A 13,991-nucleotide genomic window follows, 5' to 3' on the forward strand; every position below is an offset into this window, starting at 1 on the left:
TCAATTTCATCATGTCATCACTCATCCCGATATTCGCAAATTAGCTAAAAGTGGCACGAAAATGAAGTAAAATAAATCAAATCAATCAATCAATCAATCAAGGAATTAAAGAAGCACTATCCAATAAAAATAACAGTATTTTTTGAAATTTTTAACATTGATTATGCAAACAATTAAGAAAATCTTGTTATAACCAAATCCAAGTTTTTATTAGCAGCATGAAATTATTATTATTTTAAACAAGAATTTTGTCTTAATAATGAACATAAATTTTGCAATCATATTCTTCACAAAAACTTTATAACAAGTAACTATTCAATTTATATATTTCTGATTTTCTATTTTAAAAATCTAAACTGAAGACAGCATGTGTAGTGTGTGCCAAAAAAAGTTTTTTACACCATCACATTCTATTTGAGCACTTTGAAATATTTTAGCACACATATCAGCACCAACTAAAGTAATATTTAGCTTTCCATCAAGCATGAAGGTAATTAAAGAATATAAATATATCCTTCTGTAATTTTCGAGCATGAATTGATTGCATGTATTGATTTTTCATGCCAAGATCTAAGCACTACTTGTGCATTTTACATACCTAATGGAAAATTTCTTAGATTTTATACTAATTATTAGAAGCATTATTCCAAGTAAAGCTTTAAAAATATTCTTGCATCATGTAAAAAGTTTTAAAAATTATTTCACATAATTATATTTTCTCTATGCACTGAATAAGGACTAATATATGCACAAAATTTTTAGAAGTGTGTAGTTGAAACTCTCTTTCATAATATGATAATGATAAACTTTATACACACATTCACAATGTCGTAGCAAGTGAACATAACAATGTCACATCAACAAATCACAATTTATCTAATTTTAAAAATACTGATAAATAGAAAATGTATACAAGCTGTAAGCAGGATTTCAACTGCAGTATCAAACTATAAAATCATTAACAAAATAAAATATATCACAGGTAGTGTTACTATATTTTGTGCACAACAAATTTGTCCATTCTTACGTACTTAATGTACGTGATTATATGTTAGGATATTTCTATTTTTAGTCATTTAAATACGTTTGCAAAATTGATATTTATACATGATGGCTTTCTTGTTAAATACATCTCACTTCCCTTTGCAAAATAATATTGTAAGTCAATTTAGTGCCATTCACTGTAAGTACGGTTTAAGTATTCTTAACAAAGAGAATAGTAGACAATTTTTTAAGGAGAGTGTAACATTAACTGTGCTTGTGTACATTTGGGGCAAGGTTATTAGAAGTATAGGTTGGGCCAATCCGTTGTTTACTCGTGATGACGAAACGACGGTAAGAAGTGAATTTATCAATGAAATGAATTCCAAATCTATGCGCTAGTGTTGCACTATGCAGATAGGAAAACCATACCAGAAACTGAATACACGAAATCGAGTACACAAATGAGCATTTCCACCCATTTACATTTTGTGGCTTTAGACAAATTGAAAATAAATATCGATAGGTACTTATTGTTATGCGGGACAGAATATTATTGATCGGAACGGGATTTTTTTTTTAAATCTCGTCATTCGGGATGGCAAATATTCGCAATTTCTCGACTAGTCGGGAAATTTTCGGGACGGGAAATTTCCGAAATTTTCCGACGCTCTGGAAATTTCAAATTCTACACATCATTTTCACCTTAAGTGATTGTCTTTGTATTTCTGGAATGAAAACTAACAATTTCCGATAAGTTCCAGGCACTTGCAATGTAGAAAAGAAAATAATTAATACCGTTTTGAAATGACCATTCGGTATTTCCCGACTGCTCGGAATCCAGAAAAGTAGGGAAGTCATTTGCTGAAGTCGGGATCGGGACAGAATTTTTCTTTCCGATCCCGGTCCCGACTTTTCTAGATACCGCACACCACTTGTTATTATTATTTATTACAAGATACATCTTCCAAGTACGTTGAACATAATGTACTGTGTATACCAGAAAAGAAAAGTTCAAATGAGCATTTATGTACGCTATATTTACACTAGGCTATGCACTTGTATTTTTTTCTTCAGTGCACAACATGTTTCCGCGAATATATCAAAGTCTGCCTAACATGAAATGTAATATTGTACAACTTTGCTTTCACGCAAACTTGGCATAAAGTAATATTTCATTCTCACAGGCAGCGGCGTGCCCAAGGGGGAGTTGGTGGGGGTTATAACCATCCCGTTGGCCCAGTATTCCTAAAAAGAAAGAACGTCAAATGTAGGAAAAGATGGCAAAATGAGGGATGACTACCAAAAATAGTGTACGTAACCCCTCCCTTTCGAAAATCCTGGGAACGCCACTGCAGTCTCAGGTCAACATGCAGGGGCAGATTTTTTCCACCTTTCGATGTGTAGTCTTTAATTTCTGCAGTAGAAACCAAGTGTGGCTTCTTACCGATGTGTAAAATGATTAATACAACTTTCGTGTCGGTATTTTATAAGCACAACATATACACGAAGTTTTGTTCAAAGCTAAGTTGCGTTACTGCGAAGCCGTAATTAGATTTTGATCAGCTGTAGGAGTTTAGCTTAATGGTTTAATTTTTGCTTTGTAACTTGGCCATAAAGCAGAATTGAGTTGCAGAAGTATTGTATTTTTTAATATCGCTTATACGTTCTATGAAATAAATGTTAATGTGTCTGTAATGGTCTAACATAGTAGTATACATTTTTAAGAATACTTCAGTGAATTGAACACGTTGCCACAAATATTTAAAATACTATTACTAATTTGTATAATACATTTTAAACTTCTGCTCTATAGAATCCTTCAAAATGTCACCAGTAATTTTTTCATACAATCAAAAGAACATCACGTTATGTTTCTCCTGCATGTGATTGCAGAGTAATCAAACAAACGCCAAATTATCTATTCTTCCATTGCACGTTAAGGAACAAACACAGACACGCCCTTTTTTAACAGACTACACAGAGCCAAGATACCATTTCCTGTATCATACACTCCCTGTTATCGTCTCCCCACCCCTCGTACAATGTGGATACTATATAGTTTTGCCCGCCAGATTGGTATTTAATTTTAAAATGTGTGTGTATATGCAAGTTTGTGATCAGTGTTACAGGTAAGTGAAGTGAAGTATAGTATTGCGATATCTATATGACCACAGCTACTACTACGAATTTAATTCTATGGTACTCCTCCACAATTCCCAGTGTTGTACACCTTCTTGACCAAGACTGCCACATACCCGGCGGTGAGGGTCACGAAGGAGAAGAATTAGAAACGCTGTCTTGACTTTTTTATATTGTTTAATCAGCACTATATGCCTTAACTTTGTTGAGATCTCAAATGGGAGAGGTCTATGATGCGCTCCTTCAAATAATTGGCGACAATAAAACTGTCCAAATGGTCGCACATGAGGCTCGGTGTATTGCAAACTAGTTGTGTGGCTTTATTTACATTTCTTTGCTCACTAGTTATATGGTACGTATGACTTCTTATTCCACATAATGTAATGAGCAAATGCCTTCAAAATATTAATCTACGATGTGTTTGATGATTTCTTGCAAGCATATCGGCGTTTTGAAAAAAGCAGGAGTGATGAAAATTTCAAAGTTTCTTAGACGCCACTTGGCAGCCTGGTAGGACTTCCCTTCCTCCACTCGTGGAGGCTACGGGGGGGGGAGGGGGGGCGACCTTTGAGTCCAGGTTGACGAGAAAGAATTGGCATCGAATTTAGATATAGATGATCCAAAGATAGGCAACACTGTACAGGGCCGAAATCGAAATGAGAAGCAGTTTCAGTATGATGAAACTGTTGAAGATCCACTAAAGCGGTACAAAGTTGATATTTATTACCAGGCCGTAGACGATTATATTAGCTCTAAGAGAAAGATTTGAGCAGCTTAAACAACATAGTGAATTTTCCATTTCTTTTATGATATTAGTAAGCTTAAAGACATGCAATCTTATCTTTATTTGAAAATTGTAGAAAACTCCCGGAATGTTAACACATGAAAGCTACTGAATTAAAAGATGAACGAAAAGCGTTTTTGGCTATAAGAAAACAATTACACGAAAGGAGACCTTAAACTGATAAAGAGTCATGATTTTGCACCTAATGTGAGTGTAAAACTTCGGATTTATTAACTTTGTCGGTAAACGTGGCAAGTGGCCAACAAAGTTCTTCTTGGAAATTAAGGCTAATAAAAATACTATCTCCTATCAATCATGTCTGAAACACCCTTGTTTCTATTTTATGCAAGATAGCTTTATATGAAGAAGAATATTAAATGCAAAGGTAAAGTTCCCTGTGCACATAGCACCATGTCATGAAGGCACGTTTAGGGGATGTGGGAGTAGGCCCACACACATTCTCGATCTCAGCCATTTTAGAGGTGATGTGATCAGCACCACTCTCACGCCGCCTTTACCTCCCAGGGTTGCCCCCATGGTACACCCATTCATTTGAGGCTGGGTGAACTCCAGAGCCGCTTTATGCGGGGAAAACGCAGGAAAGAATTCAGACCTCAGATCACTCACATTTTAAAAATCCAATCATATATCACACACCTACAACGTTAAACATATGAAGTCAAGCCTTCATTTCTTTCCTAATACTTGTTACATTTAAGATACATTTAAAAGAAAGAGAGAGTTTTCATAAGGTATAATAATAAGTCTAATATAAAATTAGTGTTTAACTGTGATCGAGCGAGATATCCTTTTTTGGTTAATAGTATAATAAAATTATTTATTTTATAGTTTGATGTTTTACTTAGGATTATATTAATTTTCAATTTACCGTTGCTACGTAATGACGGGAGGAGAGGGTTCGAGAGGGAGCGGCATCTGCCGCTACCTACCAGGGCGGCAAAATTACTAGCGCCGGCCCTGGTGTACACTGTATATAACACACCTTATTACTGACTTCCTTGGCCCTGGATGTACAGGGTCAAGGAAAACAAAGAAATGAGCATAATTTTCTCTACGGAGAAGATATTGAACCTAAACCAAAAAGAACACAAATAATAAACTCGACAATGTAAATTGATGAGATTTAGTAAATCATTTAATGAAGTGACTAATCGCAAATGACATAATCAGCTCAGATCCTATTACTTCTTCATGGTATGTGACGCAAAGTTCCCGCCCAACCGTTTGACGGCGTTAGTGGCTATCACATCTCTTTTTCCACAGCCTGTAGTACACATCCTCATCTAGACATTGTTCTTGTTTTGGTGTTTAATATCTGCATACTGCAACACTGTCGTTTTGTCATTTCACGTGACTTTACATTGAAGTGATGGATTCACTTGGCCGGTCCCACGTCATCGCACGCAAAAACTTCAACCGTTACCATGGTTTTGGGCCAGGGCTGATTTGGGGAGAGGGTTTTTTGCAGGAAAAAAAAGAAGAGCAATGAAGTTATTCCTTGAATCTTCATTTATTTCTAATCTGTGTTCCTCACATACAATGAATGCAGGGCAACACCACCAGAGGGGTAAAATTAGGGACAGGCATTAACCCAATGATAAAAATAAACTTACACAAAGTAAAGGTTCATTGGTAATATTTAAGCTCCTTCAGCACCTACTGGTTATGCTGCTAATCCATGTCTTGAAGTATTGTGAATTATCAGCCATTAGACTATCATGCTCAATGGATGACGATTTCTGTAAGAGGGGTATGTGTTTCTACATCTAACATTATTTAGAATTTTTTGTGACTGAAAGATTTTTAGAATATTCAAAAAAGGCAATGATACAATCTACTATAATTATTAGAATCTTATATGCCAAAGTGCTGTATTTTGACCTTTCTAGAGCTGCGCATAGCACTTAAATTAAAACAAGTCATTATCATTGACTTTCTCTTGGACCATCTTGTTTCTTTGAGGAATTTGGTTTGTTTTTAGTAATATATCCAACAACCTGCTTTTAGCCATGATGCAGATAGAAAGATTTATGACGTGACAATTAAATAGACATAAAACAGAAACTGGGAACAAGTAAAGTAAAGTGGTATTTGGTAAAACAAAACAAAGGCAACACTTGTAATTAATTTGTGAGTATGATTTGTCCAATGCAATGCAGCACACCTTGATTGGGACAATCCTTATCACAACAAAATGTATGATTTAAAAAATAACTGGCTTCATGAAACTGATGAAATCAATTGATTTGTGTACATTAGGAATGCACTAGATAAAAATGTCAGCCACTGAATTTTTATTGTGGAAAGTTTCCACACTGCGTCCAAAGGAAGACCAGTCATCCTGGCAAAAATAAACTAGTGCAGATGTTGTTCTTTTTGATCACATTTTAAGAACAGTTATATCAGTTTCTGCCCAAATTATATTGTATTTTCGTAACTAGTGCAATTTTAAGCAATCATATGTGCTCATTGTCTGCAAGTCACAGGCAATCACAGACCAAACTTTCCTTCCAGTCTTTGCATTTCATGTTAGAACAAACGTCACATGTTTCACACTTGGCCAGTTGCCATAACTCATTTAAGATGTTAAACTTGTGTGACTTTCAGAACTTTTAACAAGTTAATAAATTATTTATTAGGTTCTAAAGTTATTTTCCTTAATTTATTTCTGACAAATATAATTCAGATATAAGTCAGAAAATTTATATATTTTGTCTAATGGGAGTGTAGCTGATCTTCTGCACATCCCTCCACTGCTGTATGATCATACTAGAGGAATTAAATATTTCCAAACCCATGATTATAAGTATGAGCATAAAAATAATGTTATAGTCTAATATTTATACTCATTATAATATATTTAAGGATTTAACACTTAATATATTTTTTAAAAAATTAAATATTTAAATAAATATTTAATACTTAATGTTTTAAAAAAAATTAAAGCTGGCAAACATTTGAGTAGCCAATAGTCTTTAAATGAATTTTACTGGTAATGTATTTTTATGAATTTATTTGCACCTTAGAAGGCATGATATTAAAATACATACCAAAAAATTATTTAATTAGATGCAAGCTTTGATTCCCCACACATGAAAAAAATGATTTTAAGTAACTGTAAAGATTTTGTTTGTTGCTACTACTAATTAACTTTAGTAGATTTTCAGAATTTAGTACTAGCCCTCCCATCCAATAAATCAGTTCTAAATACAATCAGAACATATGTAGAGTAAGTTTTAGATTTCTTGGGACTAAAAATATGTAGTAGGGTTGAGATCACTTAATTCTATCTTCTGTGCTTTGTAGATGGATTCTGCATGTATGAATCTTTATGGCACTTTCTATTTTCTTTCTTGGTAAAGCATGCCTTAATAATAATAAGGCTTTATTTAAATGCCATGAACACCTCATTGCCAGAAACCGCAACTTATCTATATAGTTTAAAAGTATAAAAATAACACGAGCCACAATAATATTAGCTCTAAAATAGGTTTCCAGCACACAATTACAATACAATTATTCTAATTGTAATGTACTATATTCTATAATGCCTGAATGCTTTAAAATGTTTAATCATAATATAATATTAATTGTCAATACAAGCAATGAATTATTGAAAGATTGTGATAATTTAAAATGAAGGTTCTATTTGAACAAGCTTGGGGAAGGAATTATCATATGCCTCTTAGAACTTTTATATAGTGGTGACAAATTCATAATCTGTGCAATTGATTTTATTTTGTTACACACTTGAAAACTTCTAAATTGGAAAATCATAATCATAATCTTTATTCATCCGTTGACCCATTTTTTCATGGGTAAAGTTTGAAATGTATGTGTTAACATTGCTCAACATACACAGGCTATTCAAGAAGTCCTACCCCATAGGTTCATGCAAGATGACACTCCAACACACTATTCCAGGACATTGTGAGACAGTCTGGGTACCACATTTCAGCAACACCTGATTTGTTGCAAAGGACCCATTGGATGGACCCCATGTCCACCGGATATGAATCCATTGGACTTTGCATTCTGGGGGTGTCTGAAATCCTTGGTTTACAGCTTGAAAATTTGATATCTGGTCCACTTCTGCACCAATATTAAATACAAATACCATGCCATAGCTCCAGATTATGTTTCTTGTGTGCTCAACAACCTGTGATTGGAACTCAGCAGAGGACATAATAAACAAATACTGATATTTTACTATGGTGCAGGATTTTTCCAACATTCTGTACAAATACGTCTATCATTCCCATGTGAAAGTACACTCAGCACATGCCTGGAATATAAGGAGGGTAGTATTTCATCAGGTCCTACCAATGCTAATAATATTTACAAATATTTGCGACCTCAATGAGTCATGAGTACTACGAAGGAATCCGCCATTTTTCTTTTTTTCAAGGGTAAGGTTTGCATTTTTTTATAAGTGCTAATTAGTGTTTGCAGAACTCAGATCATGTTGGTATCACAGTTATGTCTCAGAAATTTAACATATGCATTCAGAAATTAAATAATAATTTCAAAGTTACATACACAAAATGGTTTAGAATGAGAACTTTTTGTACTGAGGGTGTAGGGGGGGAATGCGTTAGATTGGTACCCCTGATAAAAGTATTCTGTGAATCACCTTGGCCTCATTCATTGGGCTTTTTTTTTTAACTTTTGAATCTGAACTCAAGTTGCCATTTTTTTCACTTACCCTGATTTTTCTTGTACTACCATACTAACATTTCCGATATTGGGAAACATTCATTACATTTCAGCTATATCCCTCATTCCAGCAGTATACGTGGCCTGTATAATAAGAATTCAGCTCTATGCCAGGAAAAGAAAGTCACTTGCCTGGTATGCTTCACGTCCTAATCCCCTTCAAAATAACCCCTTTGGGATTTCACACACTTAGACCAATGAGCCTGCCATTGCTGGAAGCACTCCTGGAATGTCTCTCAACTCCATCATCGCGTTGCACATAATGTCCTCTAGGCTGTCAAAACGGGAGCCCTTCAGTGGAGATTTTAGCTTTGGGAACAACCAGAAATTACATAGAGCCATGTCCATCAGCATCATCTCCAGTTACCATGGTATTGAGAAACTGTGCATCCCTGTTGAGTCTCCAGCATGTCTTGTGCAACGTCACATCGCTGTTCCTGTGAAAGCAGTCTGGGCACAAGTTTTGCTGCTACCTTGTACATGCCTAAATCCTCCCATAAAATTGAATGCACAGAATCATTGCTAAAACCAATGTCATCAGTAGTTACTCTGACTGTCAAACGACAGTCCATTACCAAGGACCTCACTTGCTCAACGTTTTCTATATTCCGGCTTGTTAATGGCCTCCCAGAACGCTGATCACTTTCCGCCAATGTGTGGTCATTTTTTAAATGGTTTACCAATCCCTTATTTGAGTAACCCCCATGGCATCATTGCCAAATGCCTGTTAAATCTTGTGAATTGTTTTCGTTTTTGTCTCCTCAAGCTTCTGACAAAACTTGATGCAGTATCTCTGCTCCACATGTTTGGTCATCCTAGAGAACAAGGAAATGTAACGTTACGCAGAAACACTACCTCACTTTCCAGATGTCTCTTATCGACTTACAAGTCTGACACACCCAGCAACATGCATGCACATGCATGAAGGTTCCCCTCACCTCTGTGCAGAGTGTAGCCAACCTAAAAAAGGTAAAGTGCTCCCCTGTGCTTAGCACCATGCCATGAAGGCGTATAGGGGGTGTGGGGGTAACGCCCCACACTTTCTTGATCCGGTCGTGAGTGGGGGTGATGTGATCAGCATCATGCCCCTGACCGCCTTTACCCCCCAGGGTTTCCCCCAGGTACCCATGTTATTCGACGCTGGGTGGGCATCGGGGCTGCTTCCAACGTTAGAAAAGTTCCCGGATTTGAACCGGCCGGGGATCGAACCCGGGACCTTGAGCATGTTAGTCAGATGCGTTACCGACTGAGCCACCGCGGCCACGTGTAGCCAACCTACCATAAATATTTTCCACGGGGAAAAAAAAGCTCGGTTACTTTTTTACACAGGCCACGTATACTTACTGGTAATGTTTCCATCTCAGTGTATGGCAATGAAGGTTCCCCTGTACAGTACACTTATTTTCTTCAAAACTATTACTATCCATTCATTGAATGAAGTTTTGAGTTTCTGTTAGTGAGAGATATTAAAGTTGATTCAAATACAGTAATTTCAACAATTTTCAATTCTTGTAAAGAAAGTTTCATGAAAGAAGATTGAGAAACTATGTAGGGAATGTAAAATTGTAGTTATGTGTGTGTGTGTGTGTGAGAGAGAGAGAGAGAGAAAGAGTGAGAGAGTGTGTGTTTGTGTGTTAACATTTTCTATGACACACAGACACATATTTCACATTGACAGATATTTTTCACTAAATGTGCTGTGCTAAATATACATGAAATATGAGACACAATAGAAAAATATTTCAACATTAACATTCAATTATATATAGCAAAAATTTGAATGATGTATGTCATTGTATCACAACTACAGTTGTGCAAACTGGTACTATTGCTAACATTCATTAAATTATTGCAAAATGCTTATTTCTGGACTTATACAATAGATTGTTTGAAGAGTTAGTTGATTTTTCATACAGGACAGATTAATTGATAGCCTAAAAGAAAATTATAGTGTTTTTAATTGAATTGTAGCTGTCCCTCAGTACTTGCACAGTAATAAAACCTAAGGATGAAAATATGATATTCAACTTATATATCTCTGAAAAACAGATATTTCATTATATATCTCTGAAAAACAGATATTTCCATTAAAATAACAAATTTGTTTTAAAAAATAACTTTAACAAGCAAAAAAATGCACATTCTCATTGTTTTTTTCCAATAGTATGTGACATTTATACTGATAAAATGTGTTAAAACAGATTTTCTGTACACAGAACAATGTGTCCAAATTTCCCCAATCTACCCTTGCAAGTTTGAATGTGGAATGTACTGCTTCATAGCCCTGCATTTTGTGTTCTTGTTTTATAATTCTGTTACTTATTCAGCTTCAGATGGAGAAAGAGAAGCAGAATTACGACTTCGAGAATGTGCAAGCACAGCTCGACAAAGCCCAAGGACAGTCTACAAGACTCCAGAAAGAACGGGAAGCCGTACAGTTAGAAGCTGATAGACTACGGGACAAATATGAAAAGGCTCAGGTATGTTGAGAGAAGATAGCACCAATTTTATGTTTGAAAATGAGAAAAAATATTATATTAGTTATTATTATTATTATGCATTATGCAATTGATAAAACAAGAAAGAAAGAACACATTGAAATATCAAAGTGAAACGTAAGAGTGCTCACATGGGTGAAATTTACTCAGGCCCTTCAAGTGGAACAAATTATCACAACTGATTCTAGGTACTGACAGTTGGAAGGGTTCACTGGAAAGGTACTGAAAAAGACAGCCTCAGGCACATTACAAATTATCGCAAAATATATTTCAAATTCACTTGAGTAATTTTTATCTATGCACATGTCCTTACAGATTAAAAAAAAGTATATACCAATAAAGTATAACTCTTGTTACAGTCATTAATGGGTAGGCTACAAAAGGAAAAGGATAGTTTCCAGCAAGAAAGCGAGAAGCTTCAAGAAAGGATAGACATTCTGCAGAGCCAAGTATCCAAGGCACAGAGAGACCGAGAAAACATAAACACGGAATTTGAAGTTATGAAAGAGAGATGTGAGAAGGCTCAACAACAATTGCAGAAACTTCAGGTAATGTTACAATTTAATATTAGTTTCAGATTATAAGTTCAAATGATAAGTATATTAATTCTTAGAAATGAATTCTTAAATTATTTCTCTATCATCATCAAGTGAAAAAAAATACATAAATCTTGTGCACCCTATTTACACCATGTAGTAGTGAAAATATGTACTATACATGTTCTTTTAAAAATGTGAATGAAAAATATGTTATGGTGAAAAATTTCATATGTTATATAATTTATCAATCATAACACTTCTGGCACCCATTTTTTTTCCTTTTTTAACTATATTTTGAGTAATGAGACAGTCAAAATATTGTAATACAAAGGAATAATATATGCTACAAATACAAATAAATATATTGTATGTACATAAAAAATTATTATTCCTTTTCCTAAACAGATGAACTAGTCAGATGAGGAAAGATTTAACCAACAATATTTTCCAAGGTTTTATTCACCATATAGATAAAAATAAATAAATATAAAATTGATATTTGTATTTATAAAGGCTTGTGTATTAATTCATTTCAAACACAACAGGCTAATGTCCAATTACACTGTTCTACTTTACCCGCTATAAAATTTTAAATTCATAATTGTTAATAACAAGAAACTTTCCTGAAATTACAGAATTATATTTTGCCATAACCAAAAAGCGTTTCCTGATACTTTTCTGAATCTGCAATGGTATTTGATGTTTTCTAGGAGAGATTTTTATGTTAAAGTTTTAGTTGAAATATTTTCACATCTATTTGGGCAAAATATTCTGCTTGTACAAAGTTCTCGATTAATTAATTCTGTACACAATTTAAGTGGATATTAATATACTAATTCATTATCAATGATAATATTAAGCGATACCAATGTTGGTAGTCATGATGTGATGAAGTTGAAAATTTACCAATGTTGATGTACCCACTGATAATTTTTGGAACTTATACGGATACCGATATTTAACCGATTCCGATACATAAGATTATTCAACAGAAATGGAATGTTATTTTCAGCATGACAAAAATAAATTTGCTATGTACATTTCTATTGCATATTATATATATACAGGGTGTTCCGTTCAAACCTCCCACTTTTCAATTCATCATTGCTAGAAGCTTATGAAACACAATGGAATGCAAGTGGTACTAGACGAAAGAGAAACACAAATAATTTTATTGCATGAAGCACTAAACATGAATACACCAACACAAATACACCAATACACCTCTACACTGAACTCTAATACACCTCTATGTGTGCACCGTTTGTAGCATGAATAATATCCAATCTGAGAACCTCTGGATTGTTTATTAACACTTCCAGTCGCCAAAAAACTTCGCACACCATGCCTTAATGGTTTTCCCATTAAGTGCTTCACCTCCATATTCTCTCTGGTAATTTCTTTGCGCTGTAATGATTGATTTGGTCTCTGCATACCAGAATACAGATTGTGCGCACTGCTGCAGTCACCATTGTGCTTTATGTGATTGTGGCGCTGCATAGTGAGAGAACGGTGAACTTCGAGGTCATGCAATAAAATTCTTTGAGTTTCTCTTTTGTCTAGTACCACTCGCATTCCATTATGTTTCATAATCTTTTAGCTATGATGAATTGAAATGTGGGAGGTTTGATCAGAACACGCTGTGTATATATACATATATATTCTCAGAAATTTAACATTAGTATACAAGCAGTTCTTTGAAATGCAAAATGAATTCTTGTTCTTAATATTGTAAATTTAATGCTGGCAGATTCAACTTCAGAAACACAAGTTTCTGTAAGTAACCTACTTGTTCGCTTATTGCAAATCTGTCCAGCAACACTGAATACTGGGGTATGCCCAAGTATTTTCTCACCACTTGCTTCAGGTTTGGATACTCATTTTTGAATTTCCAATACAGCAATGGTCATGTGGAATAGTCGGTTCAGAAATGTACTGTTCTATTTCTTATTTTGAGGTAGGTTGATCCTCTGAATGAGAGTTTGCAATAATTTTATCACAAAGCTCCACAGTGATGAAGATCCATAACCTAATTTTCAATAATTCTTACAAAATTAAAATATAAAACTTATTAGAGGTATTATCGGTACCGATTTAAATATCTGATTTTTGCTGATGCCGATATGTCAATTTCTGCCGATAATCATACATCGGTAGTTGGCTAAGGCACATCCCTAGTTTGTAGTTAACCACATAAGTACTAGACCAGTACACAAGATTTTGTGAAATAAGTACTTCCTTTTGCATTGAAGTCCAAAATTTTGATACAGCATCTTTACTAATTTCTTAAAAATATTATAAGGTTATTAA

At 34.6% G+C, this 13,991-nt stretch overlaps 1 protein-coding gene across 8 annotated transcripts in view; it reads left to right on the top strand.

The window, feature by feature from the left end:
* The window catches only part of brp (ELKS/RAB6-interacting/CAST family member bruchpilot), a 681,904-nt gene that overhangs the window by 558,635 nt on the left and 109,278 nt on the right, over positions 1-13,991 (top strand). For all 8 annotated transcript variants that reach the window (XM_083131781.1, XM_083131785.1, XM_083131775.1 and 5 more), the window contains 2 exons: positions 10,972-11,124; positions 11,502-11,690. In XM_083131781.1, coding sequence (XP_082987907.1) covers positions 10,972-11,124; positions 11,502-11,690 — 342 coding nt within the window. The remainder of the gene's footprint in view (positions 1-10,971; positions 11,125-11,501; positions 11,691-13,991) is intronic.

This window comes from Lepisma saccharinum, chromosome 1, assembly GCF_977018435.1.
Source record: "Lepisma saccharinum chromosome 1, izLepSacc3.1, whole genome shotgun sequence".
NCBI classification, from domain to species: Eukaryota; Metazoa; Arthropoda; class Insecta; order Zygentoma; family Lepismatidae; genus Lepisma; species Lepisma saccharinum.